The sequence below is a fragment of the Lipotes vexillifer genome, unplaced genomic scaffold, assembly GCF_000442215.2.
Source record: "Lipotes vexillifer unplaced genomic scaffold, Lipotes_vexillifer_v1.1 scaffold73, whole genome shotgun sequence".
Lineage (NCBI taxonomy): Eukaryota > Metazoa > Chordata > Mammalia > Artiodactyla > Lipotidae > Lipotes > Lipotes vexillifer.
In genome coordinates, this window is record NW_006772656.1 from 342995 (window position 1) to 359971 (window position 16977).

The following is a 16977-nucleotide window of genomic DNA, read 5'->3' on the forward strand; positions in this document are numbered from 1 at the left end:
TAATAACAAATTTTTTTTTTTTTTTTTTTTTTTTTTTTTTTTTTTTGGTGATACGCGGGCCTCTCACCATTGTGGCCTCTCCCGTTGCGGAGCACAGGCTCCGGACACGCAGGCTCAGCGGTCATGACTCAACGGGCCCAGCCGCTCCGCGGCATGTGGGATCTTCCCAGACCGGGGCACGAACCCACGTCCCCTGCATCGGCAGGCGGACTCTCAACCACTGCGCCACCAGGGAAGCCCTAACAGGTTCATTTTGATGGGTGAAAAATGGTACTTCTTTTTCTTAATCCTCATCCGTCTGTCCAGCCAGCCAGCAGCTAGCAAATGTTTACTGAAAGCTTTTAGTATGCTGCTATTCTCGTAATCTCTGGGAAATATCAGTGAACAAGAACAAAGACCCTGTTCTCCCAGAGTTTATATTCCAGTGAGATTCAGAATATTTAAATTCATTAATAGGGATTAGCATATCCTCTTGTGTGAATTGTAATTTGTTATTATTTACCCTTTTTTTTTTTAATTTTTTTTATTTTTTTATTTTTTGCAGTATGCGGGCCTCTCACTGTTGTGGCCTCTCCCTCTGCGGAGCACAGGCTCCGGATGCACAGGCTCAGCGGCCATGGCTCATGGGCCCAGCTGCTCCGCGGCATGTGGGATCTTCCCAGACCGGGGCATGAACCCGTGTCCCCTGCATCGGCAGGCGGACTCTCAACCACTGCGCCACCAGGGAAGCCCTATTTACCCATTTTTTAATTGGGCTGTTTTGTCTTCTCAGTTTGTTACAGTTTTTAAAATATTAGGCCTTTTATGCTTTTATTAAAAGTTACAAATATTTCTTCAGTTTCTCCTTTGTCTATGGCATTTTTATGTCAAAATTAAAAAATTTTTGTTTCAGTAGGTAAAATATCCTTTTTTTTTTTTTTATCTTTCCAATTTCCTGTCTTGAATAAGAAGGACTATTGTCTAGTCCCCAAAGTTTATACAAATAGTCTAATTTATTCTAAAACATAAATTATTTTACATTTAGTTTGTTCAGTATATCTGGAATTTTTTTTTGTATAAAGTGGCAGTATATTCATTTTAATTTATTTTCTTCCTTATGTATGGGCAAGTTAATGCCGATGCAATTGGATAAAACATTCTTTACTCCATTGAATTGAGATACTACTAACTGGATGTATTTTGGTTACTGATGTTCCTGATGTTTATCTGTACTTATTCTAGCTTTTTAGTGAGTGGTTTCCCAAACTTTTTATTATGAAAATTTTTAAGCATATAGAAAAGTTGGCATGCAGTAAACACTCATCACCTAGATTTAGTAACTAGCATTTTGTCATATTTGTTTTAACCATCTCCATATAGATATATTCCCACACGTATTCTTTTTTTTTCCAAAACTCAACAGTTGGAAAGTAAATTGTAGACATCATGACATTTCAGCCATAAATATTTAATATATACCTCCTAAGACTTAAAGGTGTGCTTCATTATAACCATAATACAATTATCATATGCCAGAAAATTCCATAATATTATGTATAAAACAATCCCTTCACCAATTTTTATACCATAACATTGACTTTTTTTTTTAAAGTCTATGCTAGTTGTCTTTCAGATTGTCCCATGCTGTGGATTTGTCTGATTTCTTTGTGGTGATATTTAACTTGTTCCTTTAAGCCCTTTTATTTTCTGTAAGTTTATTCTAACTATATGCCTCCTTTTAAGCACTTCCATTCTATATTCAAATTTCCTCAAATGTCCTAAAAATATTTTTTAATAAGTGATTCTGTGGGGCCAGAAAGAAAAATTTACTGTTAGTTCAGAAATGCCCTCTTCTGTTGGTATAGTGAAATGCAACTTCTTTTCTAAATGATACATGGAATTCCGGCTTTCTATTCAGTGCTTCTGATTCTGTGATACCATCTCATTTCAGTAGAACTGTTATCTTTTTCTTCCTTTCCTTTATCCACCAAGCTTTGAAGGAATACCTCCACCTTCTAAGTGCTACTTACCTCTTGTTCTGAGGGGAACCATATTTGATGCCTTTGTACTCCACTGCCAAGATCCTCCTCTTCCATACAAATTCCTCGGATTTTTCTCTCCAGTGAGGACTCTGTAATTGACATTGCTGGTTTTGGATGTTTATATTTCCCCATTTACCTGTAAATTGAAGTTTGAAGTGAGAACTTGTATTACAAGTATGTGCTGTGGACAGTTTTATTTGTTTTTCTTTTTGATCTCTGGTTTTTGGAGTATTTAGTAAAACATTTGATTTGAATTTGGATGACTACCATTTTCCCATGGGAATCAGAATGTCTACTGTAAGTTTTAAAATTGGGTAAGGAAATAACCTTTTTTTTTAAACTAGATAATCCATTATCTCAGCATTTTGTTGAATTCTAGGCATTATTATTGAATTACTTTCCTTGTTGATCTGAATCACTTCTTTGTCGTATATCAAATTTTTGTACATTTGTGGGTCTGTTTCGAAGTTTGTATTTTGTTCATTTGATTAGTTGGCCTATCCCTGCACTAAAACCTGTCATCATTATCTTAGGTTTGTAAGTCTTCATTTCTGGTAGGGCAAGTACTTCCTCCCTTTTCTTATAAGGATTATCTCAACAGTTCTTGGCCCATTGCCCTTCCAAATTTTAGAATCAGCTTGACAACTTCCACAAGAAATCCTGTTGGAGGCTTGATTATGGCAGTACTTTGGGAAGACTGGACATCTTTATGATACTGAGACTTCCTGTCCATGAACACAGAATATCTATCCATTTATTTTAGTGTTCTTTAATGTCTCATTGAAATTTATTCTTTTTTCCACCTCAAGGTTTTTCACTTTTTTTGTTTTGTTTTTGTTTGTTTGGTTTGTTTTATTTCTAGATACCTCAGAATATTTTTATTTTATGTTAAAAAACATAGTGGTTTTTTTTGGCTGTGTTGGGTCTTCACTGCTGTGTGCGGGCTTTCTCTAGTTGCAGCGAGCAGGGGCTACTCTTCGTTGCAGTGCACGGGCTTCTCATTGCGGTGGCTTCTTTTGGTGCAGAGCATGGGCTCTGGAGTGCAGGCTCAGTAGTTGTGGCGCAGGGGCTTAGTTGCTCCACAGCATGTGGGATCTTCCCGGACCAGGGCTCAAACACATGTCCTCTGCATTGGCAGGTGGATTCTTAACCACTGTGCCACCAGCGAAGTCCCAAAAAGCATAGTAGTTTTTTTTATTGTAAAACTTCATTGAAAGAAATTTTAGAAGTCATAAATAAATGGACATACTACATTCCTGGATAGGAAAACAGTATTACAAAGATGTGAGTTCTCCCCAAATTCATCTATAGAGTCAACGCATTTTCCTTTTTTTTTTAATTGAGGTATAGTTGACATGAAACGTTATATCAATTTCAGTTGTACAATATAATGATTCAATATTTGTATATATTGCAAAGTGATCACTACAATAAGTCTAGTTAACATCCATCACCATACACAGTTACAGAGCTTTTTTCCCCTTGTGATGAGAACTTTTGAGATTAACTCTCTTAGCAACTTTCAAATATGCAGTACAGTGTCAACTCTAGTCACCATGCTGCACTTTACACCCCATAGCTTATTTATTTTATAACTGGAAGTCTGTACCTTTTGACTCCCTTCACCTGTTTCATCCACCCCTTGCCTCTGGCAACCACCAATCTGTTCTCTGTATCTGTGTGCTTGTTTTTTTGTTTGTTTGTTTTTTAGATTTCACATATAAGCGAGATCATACTGTATTTGTCTTTCTCTGTCTGATTTATTTCACTCAGCATGATGCCCTCAAGGTTCCTGGACATAGTATTTTCTTAATTTAAAATTTCTAACTTTGTTGCTGATGCATAGAAATGAAATCAATTATTATATTTTGATTTTATATCTAGTCACCTAGCTGAAGTTTAATTTTTAATGATTTTACTATATATTATTTTGGGTTTTCTATCTACACCAGGATTTGGCAAATTACAGCCAGCAGGCCAAATGTGTCCTTGCTATCTGGTTTTAGAAATAAGGGTTTATTGGAATGTCAGGGAACTAAGGTCCTGCATGCCCTGTGGCCAAAAATAGTTAGATAGATGGACAGATAGATAGCTAGATAGATAGACAAAGTGTACAGCTCAGTGTTTTCAAAAAAAAAAAAAAAAAAAACTGTTTAAGTGGACCCGCATAGTTCAAACATGTTTTGTTCAAGGATCAAATGTATTTAAACTTTGATTGTGAGCTCATTGCTTGAACTTAATTAGTGGAAGTCCTTTAGGTCCAAATTGGGGATTCTAGAAGCTTTCCTCTGAGAAGTTTTTTTTCTGCTGGACCCTGGGGAATAACCAATCAGGGACCCCTTCAGCCTCTCCTAGGTCTTGTCTCAACCAGAATTCTCAGTTACTCTTCTCCACCTCTTTACTGGGAGCTCCACACTTCAATAGGGAAATCTGCAAAGTCACATTGTAAAAGGAGCAATTGTCAAGAATGAGAGCAATTGTTGCTGCTACCCTTGCAGCCAGCCTACTGCAGCTTGCCCTCTGACCACAATAATTTACATGCCTCCCACACACAAAATGCACTCATAGACATTTCCCAAAAGTCTCATCCTAATTATACTAACAGGCTCAAAGTCTGTGATCCTTTGATCTGCATCAGGTCCAAATGCATATGAGGTTTCTCTCCTCTGGTGTGGCTCCTCTCCATGCAGAGGCCTCTGAACTAAAAAGACATCTACTTGCATCCCACATACTCAACATACAGGACAGAAAAACCATAATAGACACTCCCACTAAAAAAAGGGGAGGGGCTTCCCTGGTGGCGCAGTGGTTGAGAGTCCGCCTGCCAATGCAGGGGACACGGGTTCGTGCCCCGGTCCGGGAAGATCCCACATGCTGCAGAGCAGCTAGGTCGGTGAGCCATGGCCGCTGAGCCTGCGCGTCCAGAGCCTGTGCTCCGCAACGGGAGAGGCCCGCGTATCGCAAAAAAAAAAAAAAATGGGGAGGAGGGCTTCCCTGGTGGCGCAGTCGTTAAGAATCCACCTGCCCAGTGCAGGGTACATGGGTTTGAGCCCTGGTCCGGGAAGATCCCACATGCCGTGGAGCAAATAAGCCCGTGCACCACAACTACTGAGCCTGCGCTCTGGAGCCCGTGAACCACAACTACTGAAGCCCGTGTGCCTAGAACCTGTGCTCTGCAACAAGAGAAGCCACCGCCATGAGAAGCCTGTGCACCGCAACGAAGAGTAGCCCCAGCTCACCGCAACTAGAGAAAGCCTGCGCACGGCAACAAAGACCCAATGCAGCCAAAATTTTTTTTAAAATAAATAAAATAAATAAGTTTCTTTTAAAAGGTTGGGGGAAGGAACGGGAACTTCATAGTAGTCACTGATTTATAGCAATTTTGAAATCCAACAGGAACCTGCTGTCAGGTTCCCTTATAACAGGGGTCATGAATGTTCCATCATGAAGGTTTCATTCTCTCTTTGGGTGTGCTTCTCTAAATCAGTGTTTTCTTCTGTTCTTGGTTTCGCCCTGGACTCTGGGCTCTGCCCCTGAAATCTTTTCTTCTTTTGTATCAAAATGTCCTGTGTTTTCAGCTGAGTGTCGTTTTCAACCTACTTCCCTTAGAAAGTTGGGGATCCAGAAAGCTTTTCTGTCTTTTCATAGCACTCTTCAAAAGCACTGATAGTGCTTTCATTAGTGTAACTCTCTTTAAAAATTATAGATTTTGTATGAATTTCATCAAGGTTCCTGCCATATTTCCCTCCATGTTGTTTTTCCAGCATTTATCTTTCTCTTCAGTGCTAATCGCTTCACTGTAGCATGAGAAGAACCTGCCTCTTTCCGTCTCTAAAACTTTGCTCTCCTTGCTCCTGTATCTGTACTTTACCCTTTGTTTCATTCACCATTGTATCCAGCACTTCACCTTATTAGTAGTTAAGGACTAAGTAGAATGGAGTTTTCTCTTTATGCTTGAACCTTTTAAAGTAGTATTTGAGGATTTCTGAGAATGCCTCGTCTAGGCAGTCTGGCACACTAGAAACCATGGTATCTCCTGAATGACAGTACCCTCTAATCCCCCTTCCCCTCCCTCTGCTTCCCAACCAAGTGATTACCAGCTTAGAGTGGATTCTAGAGCAGGGATCAGCAAACTGTAGTGCACAGGCCAAATCCAGCCAACTGTCTGTTTTTGTTTCACCCATGAGCTAGGAATATTTTTTACATCTTTTTTTTTTTTTTGGCGGTACGTGGGCCTCTCACTGTTGTGGCCTCTCCCGTTGCGGAGCACAGGCTCCGGACGCGCAGGCTCAGCGGCCATGGCTCATGGGCCCAGCCGCTCCGCGGCATGTGGGATCTTCCCGGACCGACGCACGAACCCGTGTCCCCTGTATTGGCAGGCGGACTCTCAACCACTGCACCACCAGGGAAGCCCTATTTTTTACATCTTTAAATGATTAAAAATAGTCAAAAGAAGGATAATATTGCGTGACATGTGGAAACTATATGAAATTCAAATTTCAGTGTCCACAAATAGAGCTTTATTGGAATACAACCTTGTTCATTGTATATTGTCTGTGGCTGCTTTCAGGCTACAATGGCAGAGTTGAGAAATGGCAACAGGAACCATATGGCCCATAAAGTCTAAAATATTTACTCTCTTGTCCTTTACATAAAAAAATTACTGACCTCTGTTTTAGAGTGGTTAGACAGCTGGACAAAGCTCTTCTGTTCTGTTTCAGCCCATTAATATTTTCTGGTATGATTGTTAACACAGTTATATTTGAAAGAGCTTTAGTAGAATTGGAAGCCAGCTTTGCTTGTCCCTTCAGCCCAACCTCTACTTGTGCTCCTGCTCTCAAACATAATTTATCTAAATACATCTCCTCTTGGTGTGCACACTCATTCTCCTTTTCTTGCAGTAATATTTGACATTAAAGCCCATTACTCTTTTTGACTGTCTTCCTATGTAATTCATTCTCCTTGCTGGTGCTAAAGGGATTTTATAGTATTTTTGGGTGAACTTTTTAAAGCTGTATCAGAAAATGGAGTGATGATTGTGAGATAAAACAGTTCATTCAACAGTTTATTCCCTATGCAGGGATCCTTTTCCTACTTTGTAGGCCAGACAGTCAAAACCAAGGTGAGGGGAAACATTAGGCAAACATGGATTGTAAAAAGGTTTACTTGTAATACATGCAAGGTATAAGCAACGTTAGAATGGGGAGCTCAGAATGTCCTCTGTCTTTACACTATTCGTATATCCCAAACACTCCCATTAGCAGCCCCTCTGCTTAAACAAAGTGATTCTCCAAGGTAAGAGTGAGGTAGATTAGGGTTAACTATTCAGACCATGCAAGTTCTTACCAAATTTGGTAATGCCCATGTCCAGGTTTAGAGACCTAACTGTCATATCTGAGGTAGTCACAAGGCTGCATTTATTTGTCTCTGCATCTTCTGTGGGACTTTTAAAAGCCATTATATTCTACTCCCCCACCACTCCCTACTAGCTTATTTGGCCCTAGTCATAAGAAATTACTGCATAATAAAGAAATTATGATTAGAGTAAATTGTGACTTTCAAAGTTAGACTTTCCTATGTATGTCCTTAGTCATTGGCACATTTTTCTGGCCTTATCTGGGATCTGTTCAGATGCTATGCATCCCCTTGAAGGATTTTGACATTGTGTTATGGCTGGCGGGTTAATGTATCGACGTTAGCATTCTGTTGTATGTATGATACCTTAGTAAACTGCATATACACTGTAGTAATCCTTCATACTGATCTCCCCTTCACTTCTCCATTCCTCTGTAAAACTTTCTGTCTTCCACACTTTAGCACACTAAGGTTGTTAACTGGCTCTGCTCTGGTACATCTGCACAGGTCTCCTCTACCACTTGAAATGTATACTTTCTAGACGTCAGTTGTTTGTTCTCAAACTTGCCTAATGGTTGCTCTTATTATTGTAACAAAGTAATTTGCAAGAAGTGGTAATATAAAGGAACAAAATATATTAATGAATGTGGAAAGAACTTTGTTTTTATGAAAACTGTGTTGAATGTTTAGGAACTGCTTGGTAAGGACCAGTCCCTAAGGAAATTTCTGTTCAGTGGCTTAGACAAAGACAACTGTGAAAGATTGGGAAGAAATCATAAAAATCTAGGCATATGCACTCCTATCAGAGGACCCACTGTCGAAAGCAATAAACCCTGCCATATTAAGAGATTGTAAATGAATGTAGTATCTTATAAGATGTTAAGATAATGTGGTTAGCTATCTTTTTGTTTCTTTGCTTTAGCTGATTATTTTCAGGTAATCAGTTAGTTACTAGTACTGATTACGGGCATGGGGTTGGGAGTTCTATTGTTTTATTGGATTTTTTAATATCTAGGGAGTAACTATAATTTATTTACTCTTGTAATTGAATTTCCTATAGCAAGCATACATCCATTCCTCTTTTAGTTTATGAAATTGTCATTGCTTTTAATTTGCAGTTTTCTGTTGCCTTAAACTTTATGCTGTTCTGTGGTCCATCTCTTATTGCTGTTAAAACTCATATACAAAGACCTGAGGTTTTTGTTTGTTTTTAAGATAAGGAGCTTTTTATACACCTTTGGAAATCCTGAGTATTTTTTACTTTTTAGGATGATTTTTTTAAGTCCAGTTTTGCAGTATTAATATTTCCTTTGGTAGATGATAAACTTAATTGAAGAGATATTTTCTGTTTAATTTTTTAACCAGAGAGATTTTTTAAGTGAATTGTCCATCGGAATGTGCATCTTAGGTATTTGAAAACCATTTCATGTGTTGGATTTTTACCATGAAGAAAATAAATAATAAGTAGAGTTATCAGCCGGATTTCAGTCAGAAGACAGAATCCACAAGTTATTTTTGCAGAGAGAATTTAATATAATTTGTTAAATGGGTATTGATGAATTAAGAATGCAAGAAGAGAACACTAAAGTATCATGGAAGAGGCCGAGGAGGCGAGAAGATTACTGACCCTTCTGCCGGCTTCACAGTCCATGAGTGCAGAGCCTTCCTGGCTTTATTCTCCTTCCCCCCCAAACAGGTGTCTCCTCCCCAGCTACCTATACCACAGTACTCTCAGTGGCTGTGCTAAGATTCCTTAGTTGAGCTTTGTGACGACAGTGCTCCATGAAGCCAAGTTCCCTCTGTTGATTCTGGTTTCTCCACTGTCATTAAGAGCAAAGACACTATTTTAGTGTCTTCTGCACAACAATTACATATAGCAGCTGACTACCCGGGAAATAATATTTATAATTCATACTACTTCTGTTAAACAACTCCCCTCCCCATTTAAATACCGGTTAATTTGAAAAAAATAAAAATAAAAAATAAAGTATCATGGATGTAGCAATCACAGCAAATAGCTCCTACCTCTAAAGCTGGAAGAACAAAATGAGGTTAAAATTATTGAAACATAGAGGCTTAGAGGAGAGGCCCTGCAGAGCTGTGACTTGACCTCTGAGGAGCAGGTACTAGCTGTCTGGTGTCTCTGTCAGGCATAGTGAGCTGGTTTCAGTGAGTGTTAGAAAAACTGCAGTCTGGAACTGCTACTGAAATGAGCAACCTGCCAGAGTTGCTAGGGTTTTACTGACAAGAAGAGGAAGTAGTTAGGAAGGAGCAGGTCCCTTCTTCCTTCAGCTTTCATTCTTTCCAGCATCCTTATTGACACAGTTTAACAGGAAACCATTAGAATCAGCAGAAAAATGGTTTGCTCAGTCCTAGGCCCAGCATCACAATATAAAAGAGTGTATTTGGAGCTGAAAGACAATAGCTAATTATTGGCTGTTAAACAACTACTGCCTATTAAGTTTACTTTTTTATTGTGTATGTGCAATAAAAGATTCATTTGTGTATTTAAAGTTAATTTCAAGACCCTCATTTCTTTCACATTTGCTTTCCTGACCACTGCAGCACATGTGGATCCTCTGCCTCACTTATTTGGCATCATTATTGACGTTTAGGGTCATATAAACTGACTGCTCAGCTTTTTAAATGTTTATCCTTTCACCTGTATTTCTTGTGTCCTTGCTCTTGCATTGAATGAGGGATGAGAGGGCTCTGTTCTTATAGTTTGGATTCTACTACCAGCCTCATCTAGTACCTTATAGAGAGTTAATCAACTACTGCTAAGTACCTTCTCTTTTCTGAAAAGTTGGAGATTTTTTTAATACTGTCTTATAAAATGGAATGTCTCAAAATTATGCCTTTTTCTTATCAAAAGAGTTAATATTTTTCATGGTGTTCTCAGTGCTAAAATGCTTAAAAGTAAACTTTAAAAAATAAATTTATTTTTAATTATCAGGTGCTTCTAAGGAAGGAGGTGCCGGAGCAGTTGATGAAGATGATTTTATAAAGGCTTTTACAGATGTCCCTTCTATACAGGTAAGGACGCCAGTGAAGTGGCATTCCTCATGAATATTGCCTATGTGCCTGTTCGTAATGTTATTTATTTTTGTCCCTGTTTTCCAAATTCTTTTCTTCCTGAATTGACTTACCAAACTATTATTTGTTGGTACAATTAGACTTGCAAGTGATTTTTTCAGTGAGGCTGAAATAAAATTGAATCCATTTCATTGAATCATATTACATTGCAGTGTCCAACTACATCCACTTTTTTTTTTTAAAGGTGCCTGTGCTATAATGTTCTTCCATTTTTTTCCTCCTACCTTTCTGTCCACTTCATCTCTTTCTCCTTTAAAGCTACATCCTTCTTTACTTGACTGTTGAATACTGAGATTTCTTAAGGGTTGGTTCTGGGCCTCTCTTCTCGCTCTCCATTTCCTTCCTTCCTTCAAATCCATGGCTTTACTTCCTGCCTTTACATAGGTAATGCACAGGTTTTTATCGCTCATCCAGAACTCTCTTTAGTGCGAAACTAATTTTTCCACTGATTGTTTATTTGACATCTCCTTTTAGATGTCTCAGAGGCATCTCAAATTCAACGTGCCCACAATTGGACTCATGATCTTCCCCTTTCAGACCTACTCTTCCAGTGTTTTATATGTGGAAACCTAATCAATTACACAAGTTAGAAACCTAGGAATTATTTTATTGCAGCCAATTCCTAACTTGGTGGTATTCAAACTTCTCTCTGTATGCCCTCTAAAAGAATGTTTAAAAAATTATGTACCCCCTCACTGAAGTAAATTTTTGAGTCGGCCCTTTTTTCCCTTGTTAGGGAAGGGGGAGCCTGGCATTGTATTCCAGAGCAAAGCATCATAATAAGATTAGGAGTGGGAGAGGAACCTGCCTTTCTTTTTAAATATGGCAGAAGGACTTTTGTGAAGGGAAAGTGGGAGGCAGGACAGGCTCAGAAGCCTCCAGTAATCACTCTGTAACAAATGTTTATCTGGTTCCCCTCCTGCCTCTTCAGCCTTGTCTCATGCCTTGCTCCCCTTTGTACTCTTGTTTTTGGCAAGTTTTTGTTTTAAGTAAAAGGGGAATTTTATGGCTGTTGAAAGTGGAAAATATAAATAGGGCCTATTTGTTGGCAGTATCTGTTTGTACTACTCAGATGGTATCTAGGACCCCATTCTTTCTTATGTCTCATTTCTGGATTCTTCTGCATCGTCTTCCCTCTTGGTCAGCACCATGGCTGCAGCTGTCCGAGCCTCACTCCCTTAGTACCCTCTGCCTCTTCCCCAGTTGACCATGTAAAACTTTGAAATTCACTCTAACTGAACTAATTTAGGTCGTTTGCCCACCTCTGAACCTTGACTGTGATGTAGAGAAATACTGTGCACTGACTGACTTAGGCCTTGGGTCACTGTCTCTTCCCCTGCTCCCCTTTGCACTCTTCACTACTGTACTTGGCCTTCTTTCAGTTTCTTTCTGTCACAGAGCCTTTGCACGTGCTGTTCACTGCAGGGAAGGCTGATCTTTCTCTATTTTGTCTAATGATGTCTGCCTCATGCTTTAGCTCTCAACTCAAGCTTGACTTTCCTAACTAGTTCAAACCCCCTATCATATGTATACTTTCATGGCAGTATGTACTTCTCCTTGGTGATACTTTCTATTTGCAATTTCATATTTTATATCATTTGATTAATTTTTTTCTTTCCCTGACTAGATTATAAGTTGCGTAAGGCAAATACCATGCCTGTTTTTTGCTCACCATAGTGTCCTTAGTGCCTAGAATGTTACTTCCCTGTTATGTGAATATTTGTTAAGTGAATGAAAGGGTAATGGTGTTTGGCAGACAGTTAGCCCCAGAGGGAATAAAGCATGTAGCTCTCCTGGCTACAGTCTAGTGAGAGGGTCGGAGGAGGGACTAACCTAAAACATGTCCTTTTGCAATATTGTATAATAAGTATACAGATGCAATAGATAAGTTATATACCTGAAGTCATTTTGAGAACTCAGTCCTGTTTTTACTAATCTGTAGGATATTTGCATTTTGTTTTTAAATGACAAAGTACTTTAAAAGTATATTTGAAGTTACTCATGAGTGGAGAAATACCCTTACCTGGGTAACAGGTAAGGAAGACAAAGCATTTTATTTTATTATTATCTATAATGTATTTTCATTCTCCATTTAAAAATGGTGCTAGAATGGGAAATAATACTATTACTGGAAAGATTATTTGAACATGAGGGCATAATTTTGCTGTGGCAAGAAATATTAATGTTATAATTTTACATCTTTTCTTTAAGATCTATTCTAGTCGAGAACTTGAAGAAACATTAAATAAAATCAGGGAAATTTTGTCAGATGACAAACATGACTGGGATCAGCGTGCCAGTGCAGTAAGTTTTTTATTTTTTATTTTCTTATCCCTCTCCTTTTTTTTTCAATGTTCTTTTTCAAAAACTTGGAAATTCAATAGTAGAAATAGCGAGTCTGATAGGCAACATTTCTTTCTGGAAAGCACATTGAGATAATAGGCCTTTTCTTAGTTAGGGTCCATTTTTTTCTGTTTTGCTAGTCAGGTGGAGCCTATCTCACCCATTTGTTAGTGTCTCCACATGTGCTACTTTTTGAACTTCATTGATGCCTGGGGACCATGACTCTCCTTAGGGTTACATAGTTGTGGAGTAAAGGGAACCCTCCTGCACTGTTGGTGGGAATGTAAATTCATAGGGATGGCGTTAAATCTGTAGATTGCTTTGGGCAGTATGGCCATTTAACAGTATTAATTCTTCCAATCCAAGAGCATGGGATGATTTCTTTGAATCATCTTTAGTTTCCTTTATCAACGTGTTATGGTTCTCAGCATATAAATCTTTCATCTCCTTGTTCAGGTTTATTCCTAGGTTTTGTTTTTTTTTTTATGTGATTTATAAAGGGAATTTTTTTTTTTTTTTACTTTTTCTTTCTGATAGTTTATTGTTAATGTAAAGAAATGCAACAGATTTCTGTATGCTAATTTTGTATCCTGGTACCTTGCTGAATTCGTTTATCAGTTCTAATAGTTTTTGTGTGGGGTCTTTAGGGTTTTCTATGTAAATTATCATGTCATCTCCATACAGTGACAATTTTCCTCTTCCCTTCCAGTTTGGATACCTTTAATTTCTTTTTTTGTCTGATTTCTATGGCTAAGACTTCTAAGTTGAATAGAAGTGGTAGAGAGGCCATCCTTTTCCTGGTCCAGATTTTAGTGGGAAGGCTTTCAGCTTTTCACCATTGAGTATTGGGTTTGAGTTTGGCATAAACCATTGGCTGTGGATTTGCCAAAAATAGCTTTTATTATGTTGAGATATGTTCCTTTTATACCCACTTTGATAAGAGTTTTTATCATGAATGGATGTTGAATTTTATTAAATGTTTTTTCTGTATCTGCTGAGATGATCATATGGTTTTTGACCACATTGATTTGTGTATGTTGAACCACCCCGTGACCCTGGGATGAATCCAGCCTGACCATGGTGTATGATCCTTTTTATGTGTTGTTGGATTCAGTTTGTTAATATTTTGTTGAGGATTTTTGCATCTATATTCATGAAAGATATTGACCTATAATTTTCTTTTTTGGTAGCGTCGTTGTCTGATTTTGGTATCAGGGCGATGGTGGCTTCATAGAATGATTTTGGGAGTATTCCTTCCTCTTCAGTCTTTTGAAAGAGTTTGAGAAGGATTGGTATAAGTTCTTTTTTGTACATTTGGTAGAACTCCCTAGTGAAGCCATCCAGTCCTGGACTTTGTTTGCAGAGAGTTTTTTTTATTGCAGATTCTGTTTCACTCCTAGCAATTGGACTGTTCAAATTATCTATTTATTCTTGTTTCAGTTTTGGTGGGCTGTATGTTTCTAGAAACTTGGATGGACTTGTTTTTATATTTTGTGCTGTTTTAACAATATTGCAGTAAACATCCTTGCACATATTTATAACAATGGTGTTTCTATTTTTGTAGGTTAAATTTTTAAAAATGGATTGGTGGTAAAGAGTAGATGCAATTTTATTTTAGTAAACATTGCCAAAATATTTTGAACAAAGGTATTAGGCATCCATGATCTTAACAGTAAGAGTTATTACTGGGTGCCATCGAGTCTTTTTAACTTTTGCCAATCTAATGAAGGCAGATGATGTGTCTTTGTTGTAATTTGCATTTGCTTATCACTAGTATGGTTGAACACATTTTCTTATATTTATTTTGCCCAATTTAATATTTGGTTATTTGTCTTTTTCTTATTTTACTGTCATTCCTTGTGTATTGTACTTATATATTGCAGATAATTTTTTCCTACCATATTGTAATTTTTTTAAGTTGCCTAGATGCCTTCTGATTTCTCTTCTGCTTATGATAGTTTGCCTACCTTATATACCCTACGATTATATAACTATTCTTTCAGATGTTTTTCTAATATCCACAGTATTTTATTTTTATGTTTTCCATCCTTAATTCATCTTTAACTTTAAAGATATCTTTAAAAATTTAGAAAACCACAGAATTTAATATGAAATAATACATAATAATGGATATGATAGGTAAACTTTTAGCTTGTATGTGTGAGCACAGATATGCACCTGAGTGTATCTCAATTGACTGATTAATTTTATTAGGTATGTATGATGTTTATATGGAAAACATTTGGCAATCCTATTCTTAAAGGTTTAGAAATAGGGAGAAAGAGCTATTTGTGTCACAGAGTAGGTGTGATAATGTTAAAATATTGGAGATGGTGATGACTTAATGGTTGATCCTTTTGATTTTTTACTTTTGCTTATGGATGAATATAGTTTACAGATTTGGTTCTTTTAAAAATAGGCTTCTTAGTAGATAGTGGTGATGGTTGCACAACATTTTGAATGTACTTATTGCCACTAAGTTGTATACTTTAAAATGGTTAAAATGGTAAACTTTATTTTAATGTGTATTTTGTGACAATTTTAAAAAGACTCCCTTAAAACTTTAAAATTTACTTACCTACTCATACATTACATGTCTATTATGCATATAATTAAATCTACAGTGTTCTTTTCCAGAAAGCTTTTTTGTTTGTTTGCATGTTTATTTAATAAAGATACATTTAATGCTGTTAAAATGTCTGAATATATAATGAAATATAATGAAAAAATTTTTAATTTTGTTCCAGTAGTGAAGTTTAGGTAGTTTTTTATTTTGCACTGCCACTTTTTAATGTCAGTAATGAAAATTCTCTTTATTTCAGCTTAAGAAAATTCGATCATTGCTTGTTGCTGGAGCTGCACAATATGATTGCTTTTTCCAACATTTACGCTTGTTGGATGGAGCACTTAAACTTTCAGCTAAGGATCTTAGATCCCAGGTGGTTAGAGAAGCTTGCATTACTGTGGCGTAAGTATATTCTTTTTTGTGATAAGTATTTTTTATGAATGAATTTTGTACTCATTGATTCAGTGATTATTCAGTAAAGCATTAGCAGGATAACCCCAAAAAAGCATATATATGTTCCAAAAATCATATATATAAGGATTAAATTCGTGTGATTTAAAAAAAAATCTTTCTTAATAGCACTTTATACCAACCTTAAAATATGTTTATATGTCTAAAGTCTACTGGTGGATTTTTGGTCACTAACTCTGTGAGTATAAGAAGAAAGTGAATGGGTCTGAGAACTGGCTATATGTAACTTTATCTTTGGTAATTTGGATATTAAGCTTTTTTTTTTTTTTTTTTTTTTTTTTTTGCGGTATGCGGGCCTCTCACGGTTGTGGGTTCTCCTGTTGCGGAACACAGGCTCCAGACGCGCAGGCTCAGCGGCCATGGCTCACGGGCCTAGCTGCTCCGCGGCATGTGGGATCTTCCCAGACCGGGGCACGAACCTGTGTCCCCTGCATCGGCAGGCGGACTCTCAACCACTGCGCCACCAGGGAAGCCCTGGATATTAAGATTTTTATTTCTGATATTTTAGCAGTTGTCTTGGAATTATAACATGCATCATTAGCTTATCAAAGTCTAAACCTATTCTGTATGTATATATTTTTCTAAAATTTAAGGATGGTAGAACACTTAAACTCCTTTTACCACTTCTCCCGACCAGAATACTTTGTTGTATATGTTGTTGTATTCCTTTGAAGAGAGGGAACACAAAGATGCCTACTATTAATATTCATAATCTGGATTGTACTAGATGTCCTAGTCAGAACAGAATAAACAAACAAATAAAAAGCCCCTCAGGAAGTAAAAACTATGAGGATTGCAAGAAAAGGAACAAAACTGCCCTTATTAACAAATGATTAACTATCCATGCAGAAAATGATAAGAATTGATAGATAAATTATTATAATTAAGGGAATATATAGCAAGATTGCTAGATACAAGTCAATATACCAAAATAATTGAATATCTCTTGATAGAAAAACAAAACAAAAATCCACAAATTGTAACCTTCAGAAATAGTCCGTGATGAGAATTCTGCTTCTTGCCATGATGCAACAACTGGTACAGGATTAGCCCTCTTGCAGAAAACTGGAGAAAATATGTTAAGACAACTGTGTACAGCTGATGGACAGCAGGCAGAGCAGGAAT

The 16977-nt window shown here is 37.3% G+C and overlaps 1 protein-coding gene across 2 annotated transcripts in view; it reads left to right on the forward strand.

Annotated features, from left to right (window-relative positions):
• CLASP2 (cytoplasmic linker associated protein 2) overlaps positions 1 to 16977 on the forward strand; it is a 181653-nt gene that overhangs the window by 60851 nt on the left and 103825 nt on the right. For both annotated transcript variants that reach the window (XM_007447690.1, XM_007447689.1), the window contains 3 exons: positions 10333 to 10412; positions 12684 to 12776; positions 15638 to 15783. In XM_007447690.1, coding sequence (XP_007447752.1) covers positions 10333 to 10412; positions 12684 to 12776; positions 15638 to 15783 — 319 coding nt within the window. The remainder of the gene's footprint in view (positions 1 to 10332; positions 10413 to 12683; positions 12777 to 15637; positions 15784 to 16977) is intronic.